We start from the raw sequence: 19,777 nt of genomic DNA, 5'->3' as shown, positions 1-19,777 counted from the left end.
GTAAGGTGAGACCCTTTTCTCTCGCACCCATTCATGGTACTCCGGTGTACCATGCATGCAGAGCGAGAATCGCAATAGCCGGCTATGGAGGAGAGAGGGAGAGAAATCCCTCCCCTCCTCCGTGCCGGCCCGCCCCTCTGCAGTGCTGGTCCGCCCCTCCGCATCGTAGGCCCGCCCCCCGCAGCTGAGGTCCGCTCGCAGGGTCGGACCTCAGACGCAGGCACACTCGCATGACACTCGGCTCCTGCTATGCTGCCAGCGTGAGCCGAGTTTCATGCGAGCATCGCAGTACTGCCCCGTATGGCCCCAGCCTTAATGTCAGGTTCAGCTCATTGGGGGTGGAACTAGTGTTGCAGAGTCATTTCCTGGTTACAGAGAGAGCTGAGAACCAGTTCTGCAGAAAGATTTGAGGAGTAAAGATATGGCATGGTGTCAGGAGCCAGTCAGGGAACCCTGAGGTAACATCTTAAACGTGAGGAGCTTATGGCTCACCCCGGCGGGCTCAGGGAAGTCTGACGACTAGACAGCCAGAAGCGGATAGCGGTGAGAACAAGAGTGGATGAACAGAGACACAGATGCGTGGGAGCTTGCGGAATAGTTGCAAGATAGCGGGGACAGGTCGAGTGTGAGTACCCCAAAAAAAACCAGTGACCGCAGAACCCTCAGGAGTGAGGCCATGTCTGTTATAGTGTGGAAAGAATAAACTGTTCAAGTTTTGGTTTGCCCAGAGTACTCTGGTGTCATGTGTTTGTCTACTGCGTCTACGATGGGGATCGGCTGTGGGGTGATGGACACAAACCCATAGAAAATAGTAGTTGCCCAACACCCTCCCTCAAAAGCACACACACACACAAAAACACACACACACAAACACTCACACTGACTATCTGGTGAAGCAGTGTGGAGCCCCCACAGCTCGGCGTCAATACCATCCTTCACCACATGCTAGCACTTAAAGGGAGCCTGTCAGCAGATTTTTCAGGTTTAAAACAAAATTAACACATTAAGCAGCGCCTGTGCCGCATTCCATAAAGGTGAATGTTATCATCACCTTACTCCCCCTGTACACTCTACAAATATCTTTTTATATTCTCTCGCACTGTATGTAAACTTTTCGGAAACATGGATTTTGAACCGACACACATCTCTAATTCAAAAAACACCATTCAAGGTTTAGAAAAAGCCACTCCATAATAGAATTAGAACCATGAAAGACAGGCGCTTTAAAGGCAATATACAATTTTTTTTTTATTATTAATCACAGTTAAAAAACAGCATATAATTAACACCAATTATGGGAGAATACTAAAAGTGCTATTTAGATGTTAATCAGGGATAACACCCACAAGCATGTGAGAGACAGGGGTAAGGAAAACTGTCCAAGAAAATAACAGGGAGCCCAAATAATCAAAGATCATGCAGATAACATCTATATATATAATTGCCTTATTCTGTCTGTCTGTCTGTCTGTCTGTCTGTCTTGCTCCAAAATTGTGTCCTTACGGTGACACAAAGCTGATTGGCCGCTGGGCTCACCATGGCCCCGCCCCCCCATACGGATTGGCCGCTCGCCTCGCCTGGCCCCGCCCTCCGCATGGATTGGCCGCTCGCCCCGGCCCTCCGCACGCATCGCCAGACATAACCTTGCGCTGCTGGGATCGTGACGGAGCCGGTTTACGCTGGTAACCATTATACACATCGGGTAACTAAGGTCCCTTAGTTACCCGATGTGTATCATAGTTACCAGTGTACACCGGCTCCGTCACGATCCCAGCAGCGCCAGACATAACCTTGCGATGCTGGGATCTTGACGGAGCCGGTGAACGCTGGTAACCATTATACACATCAGGTAACTAAGGTCCCTTAGTTACCCGATGTGTATCATAGTTACCAGCATACACCGGCTCCGTCACGATCCCAGCAGCGCCAGACATAACCTTGCGATGCTGGGATCTTGACGGAGCCGGTGAACGCTGGTAACCATTATACACATCGGGTAACTAAGGTCCCTTAGTTACCCGATGTGTATCATAGTTACCAGTGTACACCGGCTCCGTCACGATCCCAGCAGCGCCAGACATAACCTTGCGATGCTGGGATCTTGACGGAGCCGGTGAACGCTGGTAACCATTATACACATCAGGTAACTAAGGTCCCTTAGTTACCCGATGTGTATCATAGTTACCAGCATACACCGGCTCCGTCACGATCCCAGCAGCGCCAGACATAACCTTGCGATGCTGGGATCTTGACGGAGCCGGTGAACGCTGGTAACCATTATACACATCGGGTAACTAAGGTCCCTTAGTTACCCGATGTGTATCATAGTTACCAGCGTACACCGGCTCCCGGTACACATGTGCAGGGAGCCGGCATTATACTCCTCTCCCCCCAGGACTACTCCTCCTATTACAGTCCTCCTATTATACTCCTCTCTGAGTATAATAGGAGAACTATTATAGCATGGGGGATGGAGCATGATGGGGTGCGCAGCATGGGGGATGTAGCACGATGGGGGGTGCGCAGCATGGGGGATGTAGCACGATGTGGAGTGCGCAGCATGGGGGATGGAGCACGATGGGGAGTGCGCAGCATGGGGGATGGAGCACGATGGGGAGTGCGCACATGGGGGATGGAGCACGATGGGGGGTGCGCAGCATCGGGGATGGAGCACGATGGGGAATGCGCAGCATAGGGGATGGAGCACGATGGGGGGTGGGCAGCATGGGGGATGGAGCACGATGGGGGGTGCGCAGCATGGGGGATGGGGCACGATGGGGGGTGCGCAGCATGGGGGATGGAGCACGATGGGAGGTGCACACCTCCCCCCAACACACACACACACAACACACCACACACACACTGGGAACCACAAACACCGCCATACACAGACACCCACACACACAGACAACGCCGCACACACACAACACCCAACACACAAACACCGCGGCAAACATAAATATACGCACATACCGCACAACACACACATTGCACAAAACATACCTCCCCCCAAAACACACCACACCCACACAAACCGCGCAACACACACACACACACACACAACGCTACAGACACACAGCGCTCCACAAACAACGCAACACACGCAACACACATACAACACCGCTCTCACCCCCCGCCACACCCAGACAACACCCAGAACATGTACAGCGCCTACACAAACACTTGGTAACTACACACAACAACATATATATATATATATATATATATATATATATATATATATAAATATATAACAAAAATCATACATGAACTACACAATACGTAAATTCTAGAATACCCGATGCGTAGAATCGGGCCACCTTCTAGTAGCCAAATATAGTGAAACTGCCATTCAGACATCCACAAAGCAATAGAAGCAGACTTTGGCTTAAATTGTAATTTTATGTTCATAATTGACTTACCCATAAGTAATTCACCTCACACCTAGTCTCCTACATACACAAAACCCCTCCAACGCGCGTTTCGTGTCACACAGGGTTAGCTTCTTCAGGGCGGGTTAGTAAATGACCCAGGGAGAAGACCTTAAATAGCCGGTCATGTGACCGCATTGGGTCTTACAGGACCTGCTTACATCATCTCCCAACCAATCACCGAACCGCTATAGCGGCGCATGCGCAGTGCATGGCGCGCGCTCACAACCTCCCAGTCCAGCTATCAAGAGGGAGGAGGGGATTAATAAAAAAATGTTGGTATATGGCCTTTAAAGCTCCTGTCTTTCATGGTTCTAATGTAAAGTTTTGGATCCGGTTCGATGGGCGTCCTTGGTTGCGCCTCCTGTCTAGGCCCAGTACTGTTTAATATTTTTATAAATTATCTGAACAATGGAATTATTGGGGAACTCATAAAATTTGCAGATGATACTAAGATAGGAGGAGCCAAAACTAGAGAGTAAAGAGAGCGTATTCAAAAGGATCTAGACACACTCGAACAATGGGCCGAGGAAAACAGAATGGTGTTTAACAGGGACAAATGCAAAGTTCTATATCTGGGTAAAAGACATGTAAAAAGCATATATAGTATGGGAGGAATAGAACTAGGTGATAGCACTGGGGAAAAGACTTGGGCATAATAATAGATCCCAGATTCAACATGAGCCAACACCGCGGAGCTGCAGCTAAAAAGGCCAACAAAATTCTGGGATGTATCAAGACAAGCATTGAAACTAGATCAAGATAATTATTCCCTTATACTCTGCCCTGGTCAGACCTCACCTGGAATACTGTGTACAGTTCTGGGCGCCCCAATTCAGGAAAGACATGGAAATATTGGAGCAAGTCCAGAGAAGAGCAACCTAGATGGTAGAAGGTGTGCAAACCATGTCATATGAAGACCGGCTAAAAGAACTAGGCATATTTAGTTTGCAAAAGAGAAGGCTGAGAGGAGACTTAATAGCGGTCTACAAATATCTGAAAGGTAGTCACAGTGCAGAGAGAACCACCCTATTCTCATTAGCACAAGAAAGTACAAGAAGCAATGGGATGAAACTAAAAAGAAGGAGATTCAGATTAGACATTAGGAAAAACTTCTGACAGTGAGGGCAGTCAGAGTGGAAAAGGCTACCGTGGGAGGCAGTGAGCTCTCCATCAAGTGGGAGCTGGATAAACATATAGCTGGGATGATTTAGGGAAAAACTACACTCGCAGGGGGTTGGATCCGATGGCCCTTAAGGTCCCTTCCACCTTTACCATGCTATGATTCCAATACAGGATGTAACTCAGGATCAGTGCAGGATAAGCAATGATCGTACTGTATACTGATATTACCATAACATTTTATGTAAATCACCATTTAAAGCTGAATATACTTCAGAATAAAGGACAATATATACTGATATTGCATACATACTTTAATCCTTTCCGTAAAGCCTCAAATATCTTCTTGACTTGGTGAGGATGTGGGTCCAACCTGATAGATCCTTTCCTCAGTGATGGGTACAACTTCTCAGATCGGATGGACATCTTCGATTTTACAGAGTTTTTTCGAAGGGACTGCCTGACAAATGCAGAAAAGACAGCATGAGGAGTGTTGTATAAAGCAGGCCTGGTGTCTGATAACACTTAACTTGCATATGTAGGGTTAAGCAATGCGTGCATATTGTTAATATTGTTATGAAGGTGTCCGGCTGCTGTAGTGAAACTGCGGCACCCAGAAGAAAATTAACTTTATTTCTCCAGGGAACTGACAGCTTTCAGTCATGCAGGTGTGCCCAGATCAATTAAGCCACGTGCACACGTTGAGAATTTGGTGAGATATTTACCTCATTATTTGTAGCCAAAACCAGGAGTGGGTGATAAATACAGAAGCGGTGCCCGTGTTTCTATTATACTTTTCCTCTGATTGTGACTCTCCTGGTTTTGGGTACAAATAGTGAGGTAAAAACTCACCAAATACTCAATGTGTGCACATGGCCTTGGTCATTGACTGACAGCTGGCTCTATTCTGACGTACTGCTTGCAACAATGCATATTATATGTGTTCACCTGTATTTTGTCATTGGGGACAGATTTGGGGGTTTCCAGATATCTTTGTCCAATTCATCAATTGCAACTTTTTAATGCAAATGTACTTCATGCCCTCCTTTCTCAATGTGATTTTATGCATAACTGAACTCCCTCCCCACCTACCACACACATACACACATACACACACATCCCTCCCACACACACACAATCACACCCCTGACACACACACACACACACGCCTTCCACACATATTCCTTCCACATACACACACACACATCACACACACACACACACACACATATCACACAGTCACACCCCTTCCACACTCACACAGACACACACTTCCCTCCCACACACACAGTCACACCCCTCCCACACACAACCCTTCCACACACACCCCTTTCACATAGAAAACACACACAACCCTTACACACACACACACCCCTCCCACACACACACACACCACCCCTTAAAAATACACACACATCCTTTCAACACACACATACACACACCTCCCTCCCACACACACACCCGCCTCCCACACACACCCCTTCCACATACACACACACCTCCCACACACAAACACACACTCACCCCTTACACACACACACCCACACATAACCCTCCCACACACACACCACCCCTTACAAACACACACACATCCTTCCAACACACACACACACACACATAACCCTCCCACATACACACCACCCCTTACAAACACACACACACACACATCCTTCCAACATACACATCCTTCCAACACACACACACACACACACACCTCCCACTCACACACACACATTTTGCCACATTTTAGTGGAACCTATGGCTTTGTTCTTGAAATAGTTGCAAAGGAGGTTAAAAGCAAAAAATAAAGAGCATTTTTGACTGCACAACATTTCAGACCCACAGGCACCAACTTGAAGAAAAAAGTCCATGAATACTACAAGATGAAAAAAGAAAAGTGACATAAAAAACAGCAAGTGATAAATCGGGCCCTTCAAGTTTTTCTCCTAGAATAGCTGGATGACAACCAATATGGCTGATATTATAATATAGAGGTTGTCAAGCACATGGATCAAAGTTGTAAGTGGAGGTTCAACCACTGGGACCCCATCAATCCAAACAAAGGGGTGATCCCTCTTCACTAAAGTACATGGAAGACCTAAGAATAAAAATGTGGCACACTTGGCTTTTTCTGTATTCTCCATTTACCAGTAAGAAGGTAGTGGAATATTTTGCGGATTGGTAGGTTTTCCAGCAGCTTCACTTTTACGAATCGGTATGATATAAAAGAAAGATCACCCTACTTTTTCTTTTGAGTCTACACGTTCACACAACTGTGTTTTCTGTCTGGCTATTGTTATTGCAAAAAAAACTGACAGTATACGTATTCAATAGGGTTGGACTGAATGTCAATGTAAAGAAAAAAATCAGTGTGCAGTGCTCTCTTCCATATTTCGTCCTTTTTTTAAGGATGAAAATTGCCTAAAGCAGATAATAGAAGAAATGTCATCAATGTATCTTGACAGACGAGGAGGATTTTTCTACTATAAGGAAAATCTGAACAACAATGATACAGGGACCCAAGGCAATTATCATTATATTGATGTGCAACAACTTTTGAGGAATATACGGATACATAAAGGAAAAAAGTCTCTAATTTTTGCACATTAATAAACCATCGCCAGAAGCCAAAATCATGCCAAATAAAATTTTTTTTATTATGAAGTATTGCTTCAAGGCAGTCAATTATATACAGCAAAAAAGTCAAAAGAGAGGGTATGATGCAGAGGGAAAAAAGGGTAAGACCCCACATGCCCCTGGATATGTGTTCAAGATAGGTTAAGGGGAAGTACATCAATTCATCATAGAGATATTTATAACGGTGCACCAAGGCCCCAATACAATCTGATTACATATGGCAACCTCACAGATGTCCCCCGAAGAAGCGTTGGAGACGTGAAACACGTGTCGGGACGCTGGTCCCCACGTGCAGCCCTGGTGTGTCACTTTACCGGCATGGGTGAGTGGTTCGTTCATTGTGAGGTTGCCATATGTAATCAGATTGTATTGGGGCCTTGGTGCACCGTTATACATATCTCTATGATGAATTGATGTACTTCCCCTTAACCTATCTTGAACACATATCCAGGGGCATGTGGGGTCTTACCCTTTTTTCCCTCTACATCATACCCTCTCTTTTGACTTTTTTGCTGTATATAATTGACTGCCTTGAAGCAATACTTCATAATAAAAAAAATTTTATTTGGCATGATTTTGGCTTCTGGCGATGGTTTATTAATGTGCAAAAATTAGAGACTTTTTTCCTTTATGTACCCGTATAAGGAAAATCTCTTTAATATGTTAAGTAAAGTGAGTTCCAAAAAGAAAAAGTCTGTTTAAAATCTGTATTTTCCGCACATGAATCCATCAGCCTTCTCCCGGTAGCCTTGCAGACTATGTGGACAGTGATCTGGTTTCTATCTCACTCACAGTCACCTGAATTTTGCAATGACATCTGTTATCCAGTCTGAAGATTCAGTTACATTATTCCTTACTGCAGCTTCCAGGGAGCTTCTCGTACATCATTTCCTAAACGTTTGCTAGACAGCAGACGTATTGATTTTACAGGCTTCCTGCATGGAGTCTGCTGCCATATTTCAGTATCTATTGCACTTATACTAAATTAGAGGATATATATCGGCAATGATTTCGGCGAGGGCTGTAGACATAATACTGCTGCACTGTATCCCCAGGTTGCCTGGGATAATATTGCGTTGAGGTCTCCTGCGAACACCTGGGCAGAGACGGGATTTAAAATACCTTGTAAAAGATGCTCTCCATGTCAATCAGAAGTGTCTGGAACTAGGAAAACAATCTGCAAAGGAGACTTTACAGGGCTGAAGCCTCATCAATCAGAACATGTTATAGGAAGATCAGGTCTACTGGCCCCGTAAACCCATCACACGAGCCCTAATGGGTTCCAGACTGCTGGTTGTATTGACATTACAATCACAGAGGTAGGCTCCTTGCCTGGTATTCACATTTCATTACTTACGAGGTCTTTCGGACTTGTAATGTACTAAAACCAGCAAAGGATCGGCTCCTACCAACCGCGGCGAGACCATCACTGGGAGAGCTGAACTTTAATTTCACCGACATATTGGCTGAAGGCTTTAAGTAAAAAGAGAAAAAACATATTAGGCGTTAGTATCAATTTATAAGTTCTTCTTCCCAATGTAGGTCCCTGCACTTTAGGTAACTTATATTATTACCCAATTCCCCAACACTACCTACCCATTCATATCTGACATGCCAACAGGGGCAAAACTGCACTGGACTCTACTTGGTGGTTATCTTGAATGGATAGCTTCCCAACCATTGGGGTTCCAACCACTAGGACCCCCTCCCACCGGTCCTGAGAACAAGGGTTCTGAAGAGTAACATATGAATGATGGAGTGGAGGTCGATTAAGCGCACATACACTCCATTCATTTTTAATCGGGGTGCTGAAGACCAGCTGAACACTCGAAAAATACCAAACTGAATGAATAGCTCCATTCACATGGGGAATTCTGGAGGCCCTTTTCTAGGGATTGTCCCAATGGTTGGAAAGTTATCGCCTTTCTTATTGATAGGGGGATAAGTTCCAAACTTCATACAACCCCTTTAAGAAAAAAACATTACCCTTTTGACCCTCTATTTAAGGTCTCTCAACCAATCAACGATTCTCCTAAATTCAAAAGAAAAGTTTCCAGGTCCACAGGTAAAAGTGTAGATATATTTATACAAAATCGTAAAATCCAAAATGAAAATGTACAAAGGGAAATTGCTTAATGATCCTGATGGGATGGTTTAGTTGCCATGGACTATGGGTAGCAAGGGACACCAGCTACGCATTACAGACTCAACGTCCTTTATCAAACAGCTGTATAAACATGGAGATCTTTTTGGAGAAGATTGTGGCTTGGCTTTATACCTGTAGGCTATGTTTACATGTCATTTTACCCTACGATCAGTCTCTACATGCCCTGGAAAAAGGGAATCGGATTCATGTGCTGACGGGGACATTGACTATAAAGATGCAAACAAACTCACAGTGTCCTTTGTTGGATATAATTTTCATAATATATATTACAGACCAAAAGTTTGGACACACCTTCTCATTGTCAGAGTTTCCTTTATTTTCAGGACTCTGAAAATTGTAGATTCACATTGAAGGCATCACAGCTATGAATTAAAACATGTGGAAGGAAATACTTAAAAAAGTGTGAAACAACTGAAAATATGTCTTATATTTTAGGTTCTTCAAAGTAGCCACCTTTTGCTTTGATTACTGCTTTGCACACTCTTGGCATTCTCTTGATGAGCTTAAAGAGGTAGTCACCGGAAATGGTTTTCCAACAGTCTTGAAGGAGTTCCCAGAGATGCTTAGCACTTGTTGGCCCTTTTGCCTTCACTCTGCGGTCCAGCTCACCCCAAACCATCTCGATTGGGTTCAGGTCTGGTCACTGTGGAGGCCAAGTCATCTGGCGTAGCACCCCATCACTCTCCTTCTTAGTCAAATAGCCCTTACACAGCCTGGAGGTGTGTTTGGGGTAATTGTTCTGTTGAAAAATAAATGATGGTCCAACTAAACGCAAACCGGATGGAATAGCATGCCGCTGCAAGATGCTGGATAAATCCCTAACACGGTCACCAGCAAAGCACCTCCACACCGTCACACCTCCTCCTCCATGCTTCACGGTGGGAACCCGCCATGTACAGTCCAACCGTTCACCTTTTCTACAAAGACACCTTGGTTGGATCCAAAGATCTCAAATTTGGACTCATCAGACCAAAGCACAGATTTCCACTGGTCTAATGTCCATTCCTTGTGTTCTTTAGCCCAAACAAGTCTCTTCTGCTTGTTGCCTGTCCTTAGCAGTGGTTCCCTAGCAGCTATTTTACCATGAAGGCGTGCTGCACAAAGTCTCCTCTTAACAGTTGTTCTAGAGATGAGAAGGTGTGTCCAAACTTTTGGTCTGTACTGTATGTATATATATATATATATATATATATATATACTTGCGGGGAGCTCCAAGACACTGTTGACTATGTTCTATGTTTTGCTTCTCCCCTCGACTAGGTGTATACTAAAATTAGACAGAGCAAGAGCACACTGTGAGTCTGCCTGCATCATTATAATCAATGGCCCCGTCAGCGCATATACCCAAATCCCGTTTTCCAGAGCTTCATACAAAAGACTCGACAGAACCACTGAACATACTGTAAGACAAGATGTAAACATACCCTAAATCATTATGCAAAGTTCTTTAAAGGGAATCTGTCTCCAGATTTTTGCTCCCCCTTCTGAGAGTAGTATAATGTAGAGACAGAGACCCTGATTCCAGCGATGTGTCACTTACTGAGCTGTTTACTGTCATTTTGCTAAAATCACTGTTTCTTCTGCTGCAGATCTATCAGTTATACAGAGCTCATGAATATGCTGGACTAACCTAGCAGCGGGACAAGTAGTCCTGTAATGATAATCTCCTGCTGATTAAACTGTGATTTTATTCAAACTACACTAAGCATTCCAGTAAGTGACACATCGCTGGAATCAGTATCTCTGCCCCTACATTATGCTGCTCTCAGATTAGGTGGCAAAAACCTGGTGATTAAAGGGTCCATTTTGACTTCTAGAATTGCTACCTCCAATAAGTGGAAGTTATTTTTTTTTTTAACTTCGTTTTATTAACAATTTCAAACATGGTACAACTGACATTTGCCATATAAAGATAGCTCAGTATATAGATAGTAATATTTAAATATAACAATAAACAGTCATATAAAGTCCATAATATCTTTAGCAGTTAAGATAGAACAATGTTATTATCCATACTTCTTATCGTTTGCATATATATCTAATTTTATATTGAGCATAAGAACAGCTCTAATTATCAGCATGACCCTATTTTGAAAACAAGATAGAAAGAGGAATAGAAAAAGGAAGAAAGAAAGAACAACAACAGCCACATTGCATTATTATACCTCAATATACCATTGGACAGTGTTTCATATCCCAACATCTAACGGGAACCACCATTATCCGCATAATCTCCCTCAAACCTCCGCAAGTGTGTCTGGAGAAGAATTCCACAAACCCCAGATTTTGTTAAATTTTCCCGGGCACCCCCTATTATAATATACCACCCGCTCATAGACTATGGTTGCATTGACTAGTGTAACCCAGGACCGCACAGTTGGATTCGAATCTCCCATCCACCTCAGAGCTATTAATTTCCTAGCCAGAAACAATGCCTCTCTGAGGAATATTGTCATGTAATGATCCCAGGACTCTTCCTCCACCACCCCAAACAGGCATATCAAAGGGTGACACAAAACAGGAATCGACACAATCGATGTCAGCAGAGATGTCACTCCCCGCCAGTACGAAGATATATTGGGACAGCTCCAGATCATATGTATGAAATTTGCCCCTGAGAGATGACACCTCGGGCACTCCGATGTACGAGAACGGCCCATATTAAATAATCGAGTTGGAGTAAGGTATGCCTGGTGGACAATGTAGCATTGAATCAACTTATTATTAACCGAAGGGGATACCGCAGTCGGAGATTCCAATATCTCTTCCCATTCCTCTCCCTGTAGAGAGGGAATTAGAGATTTCCATCTATCCTGGGCTGGCAAGGGGTCCGACTCCACCCCCACCGACAACAGGTAAGTATATATAGCTGAGATGAGGCCTCGAGGTCCTTGTGATTTTAGAATACCTATCATAGGAAGTGATGATATCAATTTCCTCACTCCAATTTTCTGTATGTGGGATTGAATCGCTGTGCGAATCTGCAGGTATCTAAAAAACTGTGATCTTGGAACATTATATTCAATCTGGACTTGTTCAAAGGACTTGAAGGTTGTGGTTCCCGGGACAAAAAGATCACCTAATGCACTGACGCTGTGAGTGGCCCAGAATTGCGCCGAGGGGTGATCTCTCAGAGTATGGAAGTAGCTGTTCCCCCATAATGGGAGTTCCGCCACCACCCCTTCGAAGTGTACCACCCTCATGGCTTGTCGCCAGACTAATCTTGCCAACCTGAGGAGGGGTAATTGCCGTGGTGTTCTCAGTTCTTCTGATTCGAGAAAACACACTAAACAATCAGTCCCAGCCGCGTGTGCCAAGTGACTCTCAGAGTTTGGCAGCTGACATCCAGGCATCCAAGTCTCTAGTGCCCTAAGCTGTCCCGCGAGGTAGTAGAGGAAGAACTCCGGTAAAGCCATCCCTCCCAGTCTTTTGGATCTCTGTAAAATGGATAACCAAAGTTTGGGTCTGGATTTCCCCCATATGAAAGAGGTAGTAAGCGAGTTCAACATTGAGAAGAAGGATTTGGGTACTGATACTGCACTATGTTGTAGTGTATAACTAAGCTTTGGAAGTAATATCATTTTGATTAAATTTATTCTGCCAACCACTGACAGGGGTAGCTTGCTCCACAAGTTATATTTAAGTTTAACGTGCTCCAGAAGTGGTGTTATACTCGTCTGGAGGTCTAGTGTATGGTCTTTCTGTATGTGTATTCCCAGGTATTTAAAGCTAGTTACCACTTGCAAAGGTGACCTACCCTCCATTGAAATTCCAGACCCATGCATTAATGGCATCAAAGCCGACTTATCCCAGTTGATGCGTAGTCCCGAAAACTCCCCAAATGTATCTATAGTATCTATAACCACCGGTAGAGTCTCTTGCACGCGATCTAAGAAGACAACCATGTCATCCGCATACAATCCTATTTGATCTGTTCGGTCGGCTATAGTGATTCCAGTGATCTGTGGATGAGAGCGGATTCTAATTGCCAAAGCTTCAATAACTAGTGCAAACAATGCTGGAGACAGAGGGCATCCCTGTCTTGTGCCCCGATTCAATGCGAAGGGTGTAGACATAGCACCATTGACTAGTATCCTGGCTGTTGGGGACCTATACAACATATGAATCCAGTTACTGAATTTAGGCCCAAAAGCGAATCTCTGAAGGCAGGCAAATAAAAATGGCCATTCTACCGATGCGTCCAGCGAGGCCAAGGCCCACTCGTTCTCTTGGACCAGTGTGCTATATTGCACTATGGACTGGACCCGTCCTATATTTATAGAGGTGTTTTTCCCAGGCATAAATCCAGTTTGATCTGGGTGAACTATACTCAATATGACTGAATTAAGCCCGGACGCCAGTATTTTGGTAAAGATCTTGTAATCCACGTTAACTAGGGATATAGGACGGTATGAACCGCAGTCTAGTGGGTCTTTACCCTCCTTCCTCAGCACAACTATATGTGCTTCGTATAAGGAAGCAGGTAGAGAGTCGCCGGCTGAAAAATGTGAGAAAACCTCTAAAAGAATCGGGGCCAATACGTCACAATATTTACTATAGAATTCTATGGGAAGGCCATCTAGACCCGGAGATTTCCCCCTAGCCATATCCGAGATGGCAGTAATCACTTCATCCAGTGTGATGTCCGCCTCCAGAGACTCCCGTTGTGATTCACTCAAAGTGGGAAACTCCAAATCCGACAAATATGTCACGCAACTTTGAACTCCATGAGGATTTCTAGATGTGTATAGGGTTTTATAGTATTCACAAAAGCACTCTAAAATATCTTCAGGGGATGTAGCAATTGAGCCATCCATACTCCGTATACCCAATATTGTATTTGAAGTGTTGTGTTGCCTAACCATATATGCCAATAATTTACTGGATTGATTTCCAAGCTCAAAATATGATTGTCGGGTAAAGAACAATTTGCGTTTGGACTTGGTCTCAGAGTGCTGCATGTATAACCTATATGATTGCATCCAGGCCGCTCTATTTCCATCGGTTGGGGCCGATATATATATTGCCTCTGAGTCCCTAAGTCTCCCCTCTACTATATCATCCTCAGTTTTAGTCACTCTTTTAAGATATGTTATGGTTGAAGACAAACACCCTCTAAGGTAGGCTTTAAGAGTGTCCCACACCAAGTTAATATTCCAGGGTTTAGGGTGTGCTTCCAGGAAATCCTCTATTTGGGACAGAGTTCTATCACTTTGATCTATCAGTTTCAGCCAAAAGGGGTTTAACCTCCAAAAGGGTTTACCAACACCTTGGTTAGTCTTCATAGTAAGAATCACTGGGCTGTGATCTGATATGCCCCTGACCCCGTGTACCACGTCATCCACCCAGGTTGCGATATTGCTCGACCCAAAAATATAATCTAGTCGGGACAGCGTGCGTCTAGTAGAAGAATGACATGTATATTCTCGGGTGTTAGGATGCCGGAGTCGCCAAAGGTCAATCCACCCAGCTCCCTCCGCGCATTGCTGCAAATCAGTCAAGTGTGTGGCCGAATGTTGTCCCCCTCCATCCATCCGAAACTTGTCCTGCTCCTCATTCATCACAAGATTAAAATCCCCCATACATAACACATACGCATCTGGATAATTGAGGGCAAAGCTCATTGCTTGTTTAAGAATGAAGATGCGAGCTGGAGGGGGGGTTGTAAATACATAACAGCACATAATCTCTAGAGTTTATAGACGTATATATAAGTACAAATCGCCCCTCCGGGTCACGCCTCACCACCTTCACTTCCCAACGGATATGTCTATGGACCAATAGAGAGACACCCCTGGAGTAGCTGGTGTGGAACGCATGTGCCGACCATTGTACCCACGGTTTGTTTACTAGTCTGGCTGTGTCCCGTGTGAGGTGAGTCTCTACCAGTACCACCAGTTGGGCCTTGACTTGCTTAATTTGGGAGAATACCTTAATTCGTTTTTTGGGCGATTTAAGGCCTCTGACATTCCAGGTCATAAATATTAGCTCTGACCCCATATCACATAGATCTTTTTATAGAACCAGGATCCCAGGTATAAGACGCTTTCTGCCCTGCAATTAAGTGTGGTTAACCCTCCAACAGTAATAAGCCTGTCCCTGCAAAGAAATAAAGTTAATGCAATTGCAGCTGTAAACATATAGAACCAATATCGAACTTCAGGACCTTTCCGATAAGTCCTAGAAAATGTTTCAAACATCAATGGGGATACCACCAATGAATACAGTGTCCTGGTATAGGTGGTATAAGGGTGCACAAGATAGGGCTCCCATTTCACAAGAACCAATTCCTGGCCAATTCCTCCATCACTCGAGGCACGGGGAAGTCCCATCTGTCTCCAAAGGGGGCTTCAAGCAACCATGGAAGAGGGTCGCCAGGGGGCACAGAAAATGTCACTTAGGAAAGTAATCTCATGGCTTCTGCCCCTTAGGTTTCGGGTGTACCTGTAGCCAGTCCTCAGCCTCAGCAGGTGTAGTAAAAAACAGAGGCGACCCTTCATGCACTATGCGGAGCCGGGCAGGGTACAGCATAGAGTAGATGATGTTCCGCTCCCTTAATTTCTTCTTCACCTCCATGAAGTGGGCCCTCTGTTTCTGGAGGTCCACCGAAAAGTCCGGAAAGATCGAGAGCGCAGCATTATTGAACTTGAGTGGGCTCTTCTGTCGGGCCAGACGGAGTGCTGTGTCTCTATCTCTGTAGTTGAGCATCTTTGCTAAAAAGGGACGTGGTGGCGCGCCTGGAATAGGAGGCCTTGTTGGAACTCTGTGCGCCCTCTCCACCGCAAATGTCGAGGAGAACTCATCTCCGAGATTACATTTCAGCCACTCCTCCAGGAATTGTTCCGGATGCTGACCTTCCGAGCGCTCTGGCAGTCCTATGATTCGTATATTGTTTCGACGCATGCGGTTCTCCAGATCGTCTGCTTTCTGGCGCCATGCACTTGCCGATCCGGCCATTGTGGTCATTTTTGTTTTGAGTGTTCCAGTTTGATCCTCAAGTTCAGACACTCACGTCTCGACTTCCGCTGTTCGGGCCCTCAAGGATTGCATGTCCTGACGCAGGAGGCCCACCTCTGGATGTACCTGCTCAATTTTCCCTGTGAGGGAGCTGTTGCTTGTAGAAATTGCTTGTAGAAGCTGTTCATACACCTGCCTCAGGGTTAAATCATCTTTATCCTCTGACCCGTCATCCAATAGTGCCTGACCTTTTGGGGTGGCATTTCTCTTGGCTTTAGGGGCATCTGCCTGACCACCCCTTGCGAACTCCTTAAGTTTGTCAATAGCTCCACTTTGTTTAGGGGGACTCATATTGATACACTGGGGATTTGCGGATTCTGCACCCCTCTCTTATCGTGCCCCCGTGCGTCTGAATCTGTGCCTTTATAATGTATATTTAGTAATATGTCTGTCTCCACTTCCTCACCACGTCCAGAGAGCCGGAAAACAGCCACTTATATGGTGGATAATAAGAATGAAGGGAGTCCCAGGGCAGCACAGCACTCAGGGTGTATTTATCAGGATGATGCAGGCCTGCGCAGCGTGGGGACTTCAATATGTGCCACTTATTTGTTTTCATGTGTCAGGAAAAATCTGCAGGGCCCGTTTTTCAAGGCACACACTCCAGACCCTCCAGCACTCTATGGGTTAAAGTCTTCCACACTGCAGCCGGGCCCCCTAATGTGCTGCTGCTCACTGACTGCCAGTACACAGCTAAGGGAGAATTAACTTCCCTGTGCTCACCCTCCTGGGTCTTCACCTCTGGCCATAAATCTGTCGCTCCTCACTGCTCTCCGGAGTCATGCTCTGCTGCTCACTGTGGAAATGCATGCTGTGGGAAGATGGCTGGTGCTCCACACTCTCCAGCCTCAGGAGATCCAGCAACGCCGTGCAGGAGTCAGAGAATAGCTCCAGTGGGAATCTGCAGCCTCCAGATGGTGTCTCCTGTCACAGCAGCAGGTCAGTGAGTAAATGGATCAGGTAACCGGGTGTAAATGGCCAGGATAAGATCAGGATTATAGGAGCTCTCGTCCCATGCGTCCTCTCTGGTCGGCTACATCGCCCCGCCCCAAGTGGAAGTTATTTACTTAATAAATGATACTAATGATGACATAGTGTAATTTTCTACTACAGTTACTGACTATAAATACTCCTAAACATGGGGTGTTTATGGGTAAGTATATAGATACAGGGGCAGACATATCATTGGTGCAACCTGTGCAGCCGCACACGCAGAGGCCCAAGAGGTTGGGAGGCTCACTTCTACATCCAAAACATGTGGAATTGTGAATTTTGATAAGTTATTAGACTGAAAAGGGCCTATATACTGTTCTTGCACATGGGACCTTTTCTGTCTGTATCTCCCAGTGTATAGGGAAGTATCTTGTCCAAAGGACATTGATAAAGTAAAAACCCATGAAAAGGAGGGAATATATGAAGAATGAACTTGATTAAGCAGCAATCTGGATGGTGTGTGCCTGCGCCCCGACGCACGTTTCACCCTGATTCATCACACCCACTGAGGAAGCAGGATGAACATGCAAAGAACTGACATGGCAGCTCAACAGCTGATTATCTGTAGTCCTCATCTGTCATAACAATGTCACACAAGCCACTGGAGACACAGCATCGATATCATTGGATGAGTGGCGATGTGGGAGGTGAATACAGGATATTTTTATTTTACAAGGGGGACTCCAGTATTTCATTTTCACTATGAGTATTTAGTGAGTTTTTGATGTTGCAGATTTTCCACAAATTTTTTGCTAAACTAGGTAACATGCGATTTTCAATTGTGCTTTTTCTTTTTTTTTTTTTACGGCTGTGTTTATCTCAAACTTCCTGTTCTATGTATTTGAGATTTTTATTCCTTATCTCATTAAGGTCTATGGGATAATATTTGCAAATAAAACACAAATTTACAGCAAGAGAAACGGACATGTTGCGGCTTTCAAACACGCACCGTAGGACAGTAAATGTGCCTAATCACTATACGCCACCCATTTCAGATGCAGCCAAGTGTACCCCATAGAAGGGTTTTGTGGAGGACAGCAACAATACTTCTTGCTACAAAGTTGACAATGAAAAAAAAAAAAGATAAAACTTGCTTCCGTCCAGTGTCTACAGTTTTGTCTGTTTTTGTACCTTTTATTTCTTTGCAGACATTCATCCCACTTACTTCCCCAGGACGCAGGAAAGGACCCGAGTGATTAAACCATTTGTCCTATCTCAGTAACAATTATTTTACAGTTTGATGTCCGGGGTTGTTGCTGCTGTCAGACTGCCAGGGCTTTAACTCTCCCGCAAGTGCACAGCTTGTAAAGACATCCACAAGAGATGAAAGATTTGGAGAGACGTGTCTCCATGCCAAGTCCTGCATAGACGTTGCTGCATTATTAAACAGGGGAGACGTGAAGCGCGGGGCGACTCTTGGCTGCTCTACATTGGACAGGTTGCTGCGACACGGCCAGGAGGACATTTGTTTTTGATTTAGCAAAATGCAAACTGGACAACATTGTCATCGGCCAAATTCTGCGTCCTCCTAAAAGTTGACTTTTTCTTAAAGTTATATAAGGAATATTTACAAGAAAGTCAGTTACTTCAGACACAGATGATAGAAGCAAAAAAAATAATAAGTTAAATTGAAGTTGCAGATATAGCAGCTCACATCTGGTTTAAAAGGGTATTCCAATCTACTACTCTCAACTAACCTGGTGCCATAGGCTTTGAATGGTACAGCAGGATACATGTGATGGTTGGACCCACACCGATATAAGGCGGGCATTACACGCTGCGACATCGCTAGCAATTGCTAGCGATGTCGAGCGCGATAGCACCCGCCCTCGTCGCACATGCCAATGTGGTGATTGCTGCCATAGCGAACATTATCGCTACGGCAGCTTCACATGCACATACCTGCTCTGCGACATCACTGTGACCGCCGAACAATCCCTCCTTCAAGGGGTAGTTGCGTTCGGCGTCACAGCGACGTCACCAAGCGGCCGGCCAATAGAAGCGGAGGGGCGGAGATGAGCGGGACATAACATCCCGCCCACCTTCTCCCTTCCGCATTGGCAGTGGACGCAGGTAAGGAGCTGTTCATTTTTCCTGCGGTGTCACACACAGCGATGTGTGGTGCTGTTGGAACGACAAATAACATCGTACCGGCAGCAGCAGTGATATTATGAAAAGGAGCGACGTGTCACCGATCAACAATTTTTGACGTTTTTGCGATCGGTGATCGTCGCTCCTAGGGTTTACACGCTGCAATGTCGGTAACGGCGCCGGATGTGCGTCACTAACGACGTGACCCCCACGATATATCGTTACCGATGTTGCAACGTGAAAAGCCCGCCTAACAGTTACCAACCATCCAGTGAATGAGTTAACTTGGACAGAATTGATTGTCCTAATACTGAAGGGA

The 19,777-nt window shown here is 45.1% G+C and overlaps 1 protein-coding gene across 5 annotated transcripts in view; it reads right to left on the bottom strand.

Annotated features, from left to right (window-relative positions):
* RIPOR3 (RIPOR family member 3) overlaps positions 1-19,777 on the bottom strand; it is a 259,002-nt gene that overhangs the window by 145,460 nt on the left and 93,765 nt on the right. For all 5 annotated transcript variants that reach the window (XM_075350608.1, XM_075350607.1, XM_075350606.1 and 2 more), the window contains 2 exons: positions 8,548-8,663; positions 4,867-5,013 (listed from right to left, as the gene is read on the bottom strand). In XM_075350608.1, the coding sequence (XP_075206723.1) occupies positions 4,867-5,013; positions 8,548-8,651 (251 nt within the window). In that variant the 5' untranslated portion in view covers positions 8,652-8,663. The remainder of the gene's footprint in view (positions 1-4,866; positions 5,014-8,547; positions 8,664-19,777) is intronic.

Source organism: Anomaloglossus baeobatrachus, chromosome 5, assembly GCF_048569485.1.
Source record: "Anomaloglossus baeobatrachus isolate aAnoBae1 chromosome 5, aAnoBae1.hap1, whole genome shotgun sequence".
Taxonomy (NCBI): Eukaryota; Metazoa; Chordata; class Amphibia; order Anura; family Aromobatidae; genus Anomaloglossus; species Anomaloglossus baeobatrachus.
Note: the sequence above shows the minus strand (reverse complement) of the source record. Positions and strands in the feature narration are given on the sequence as shown.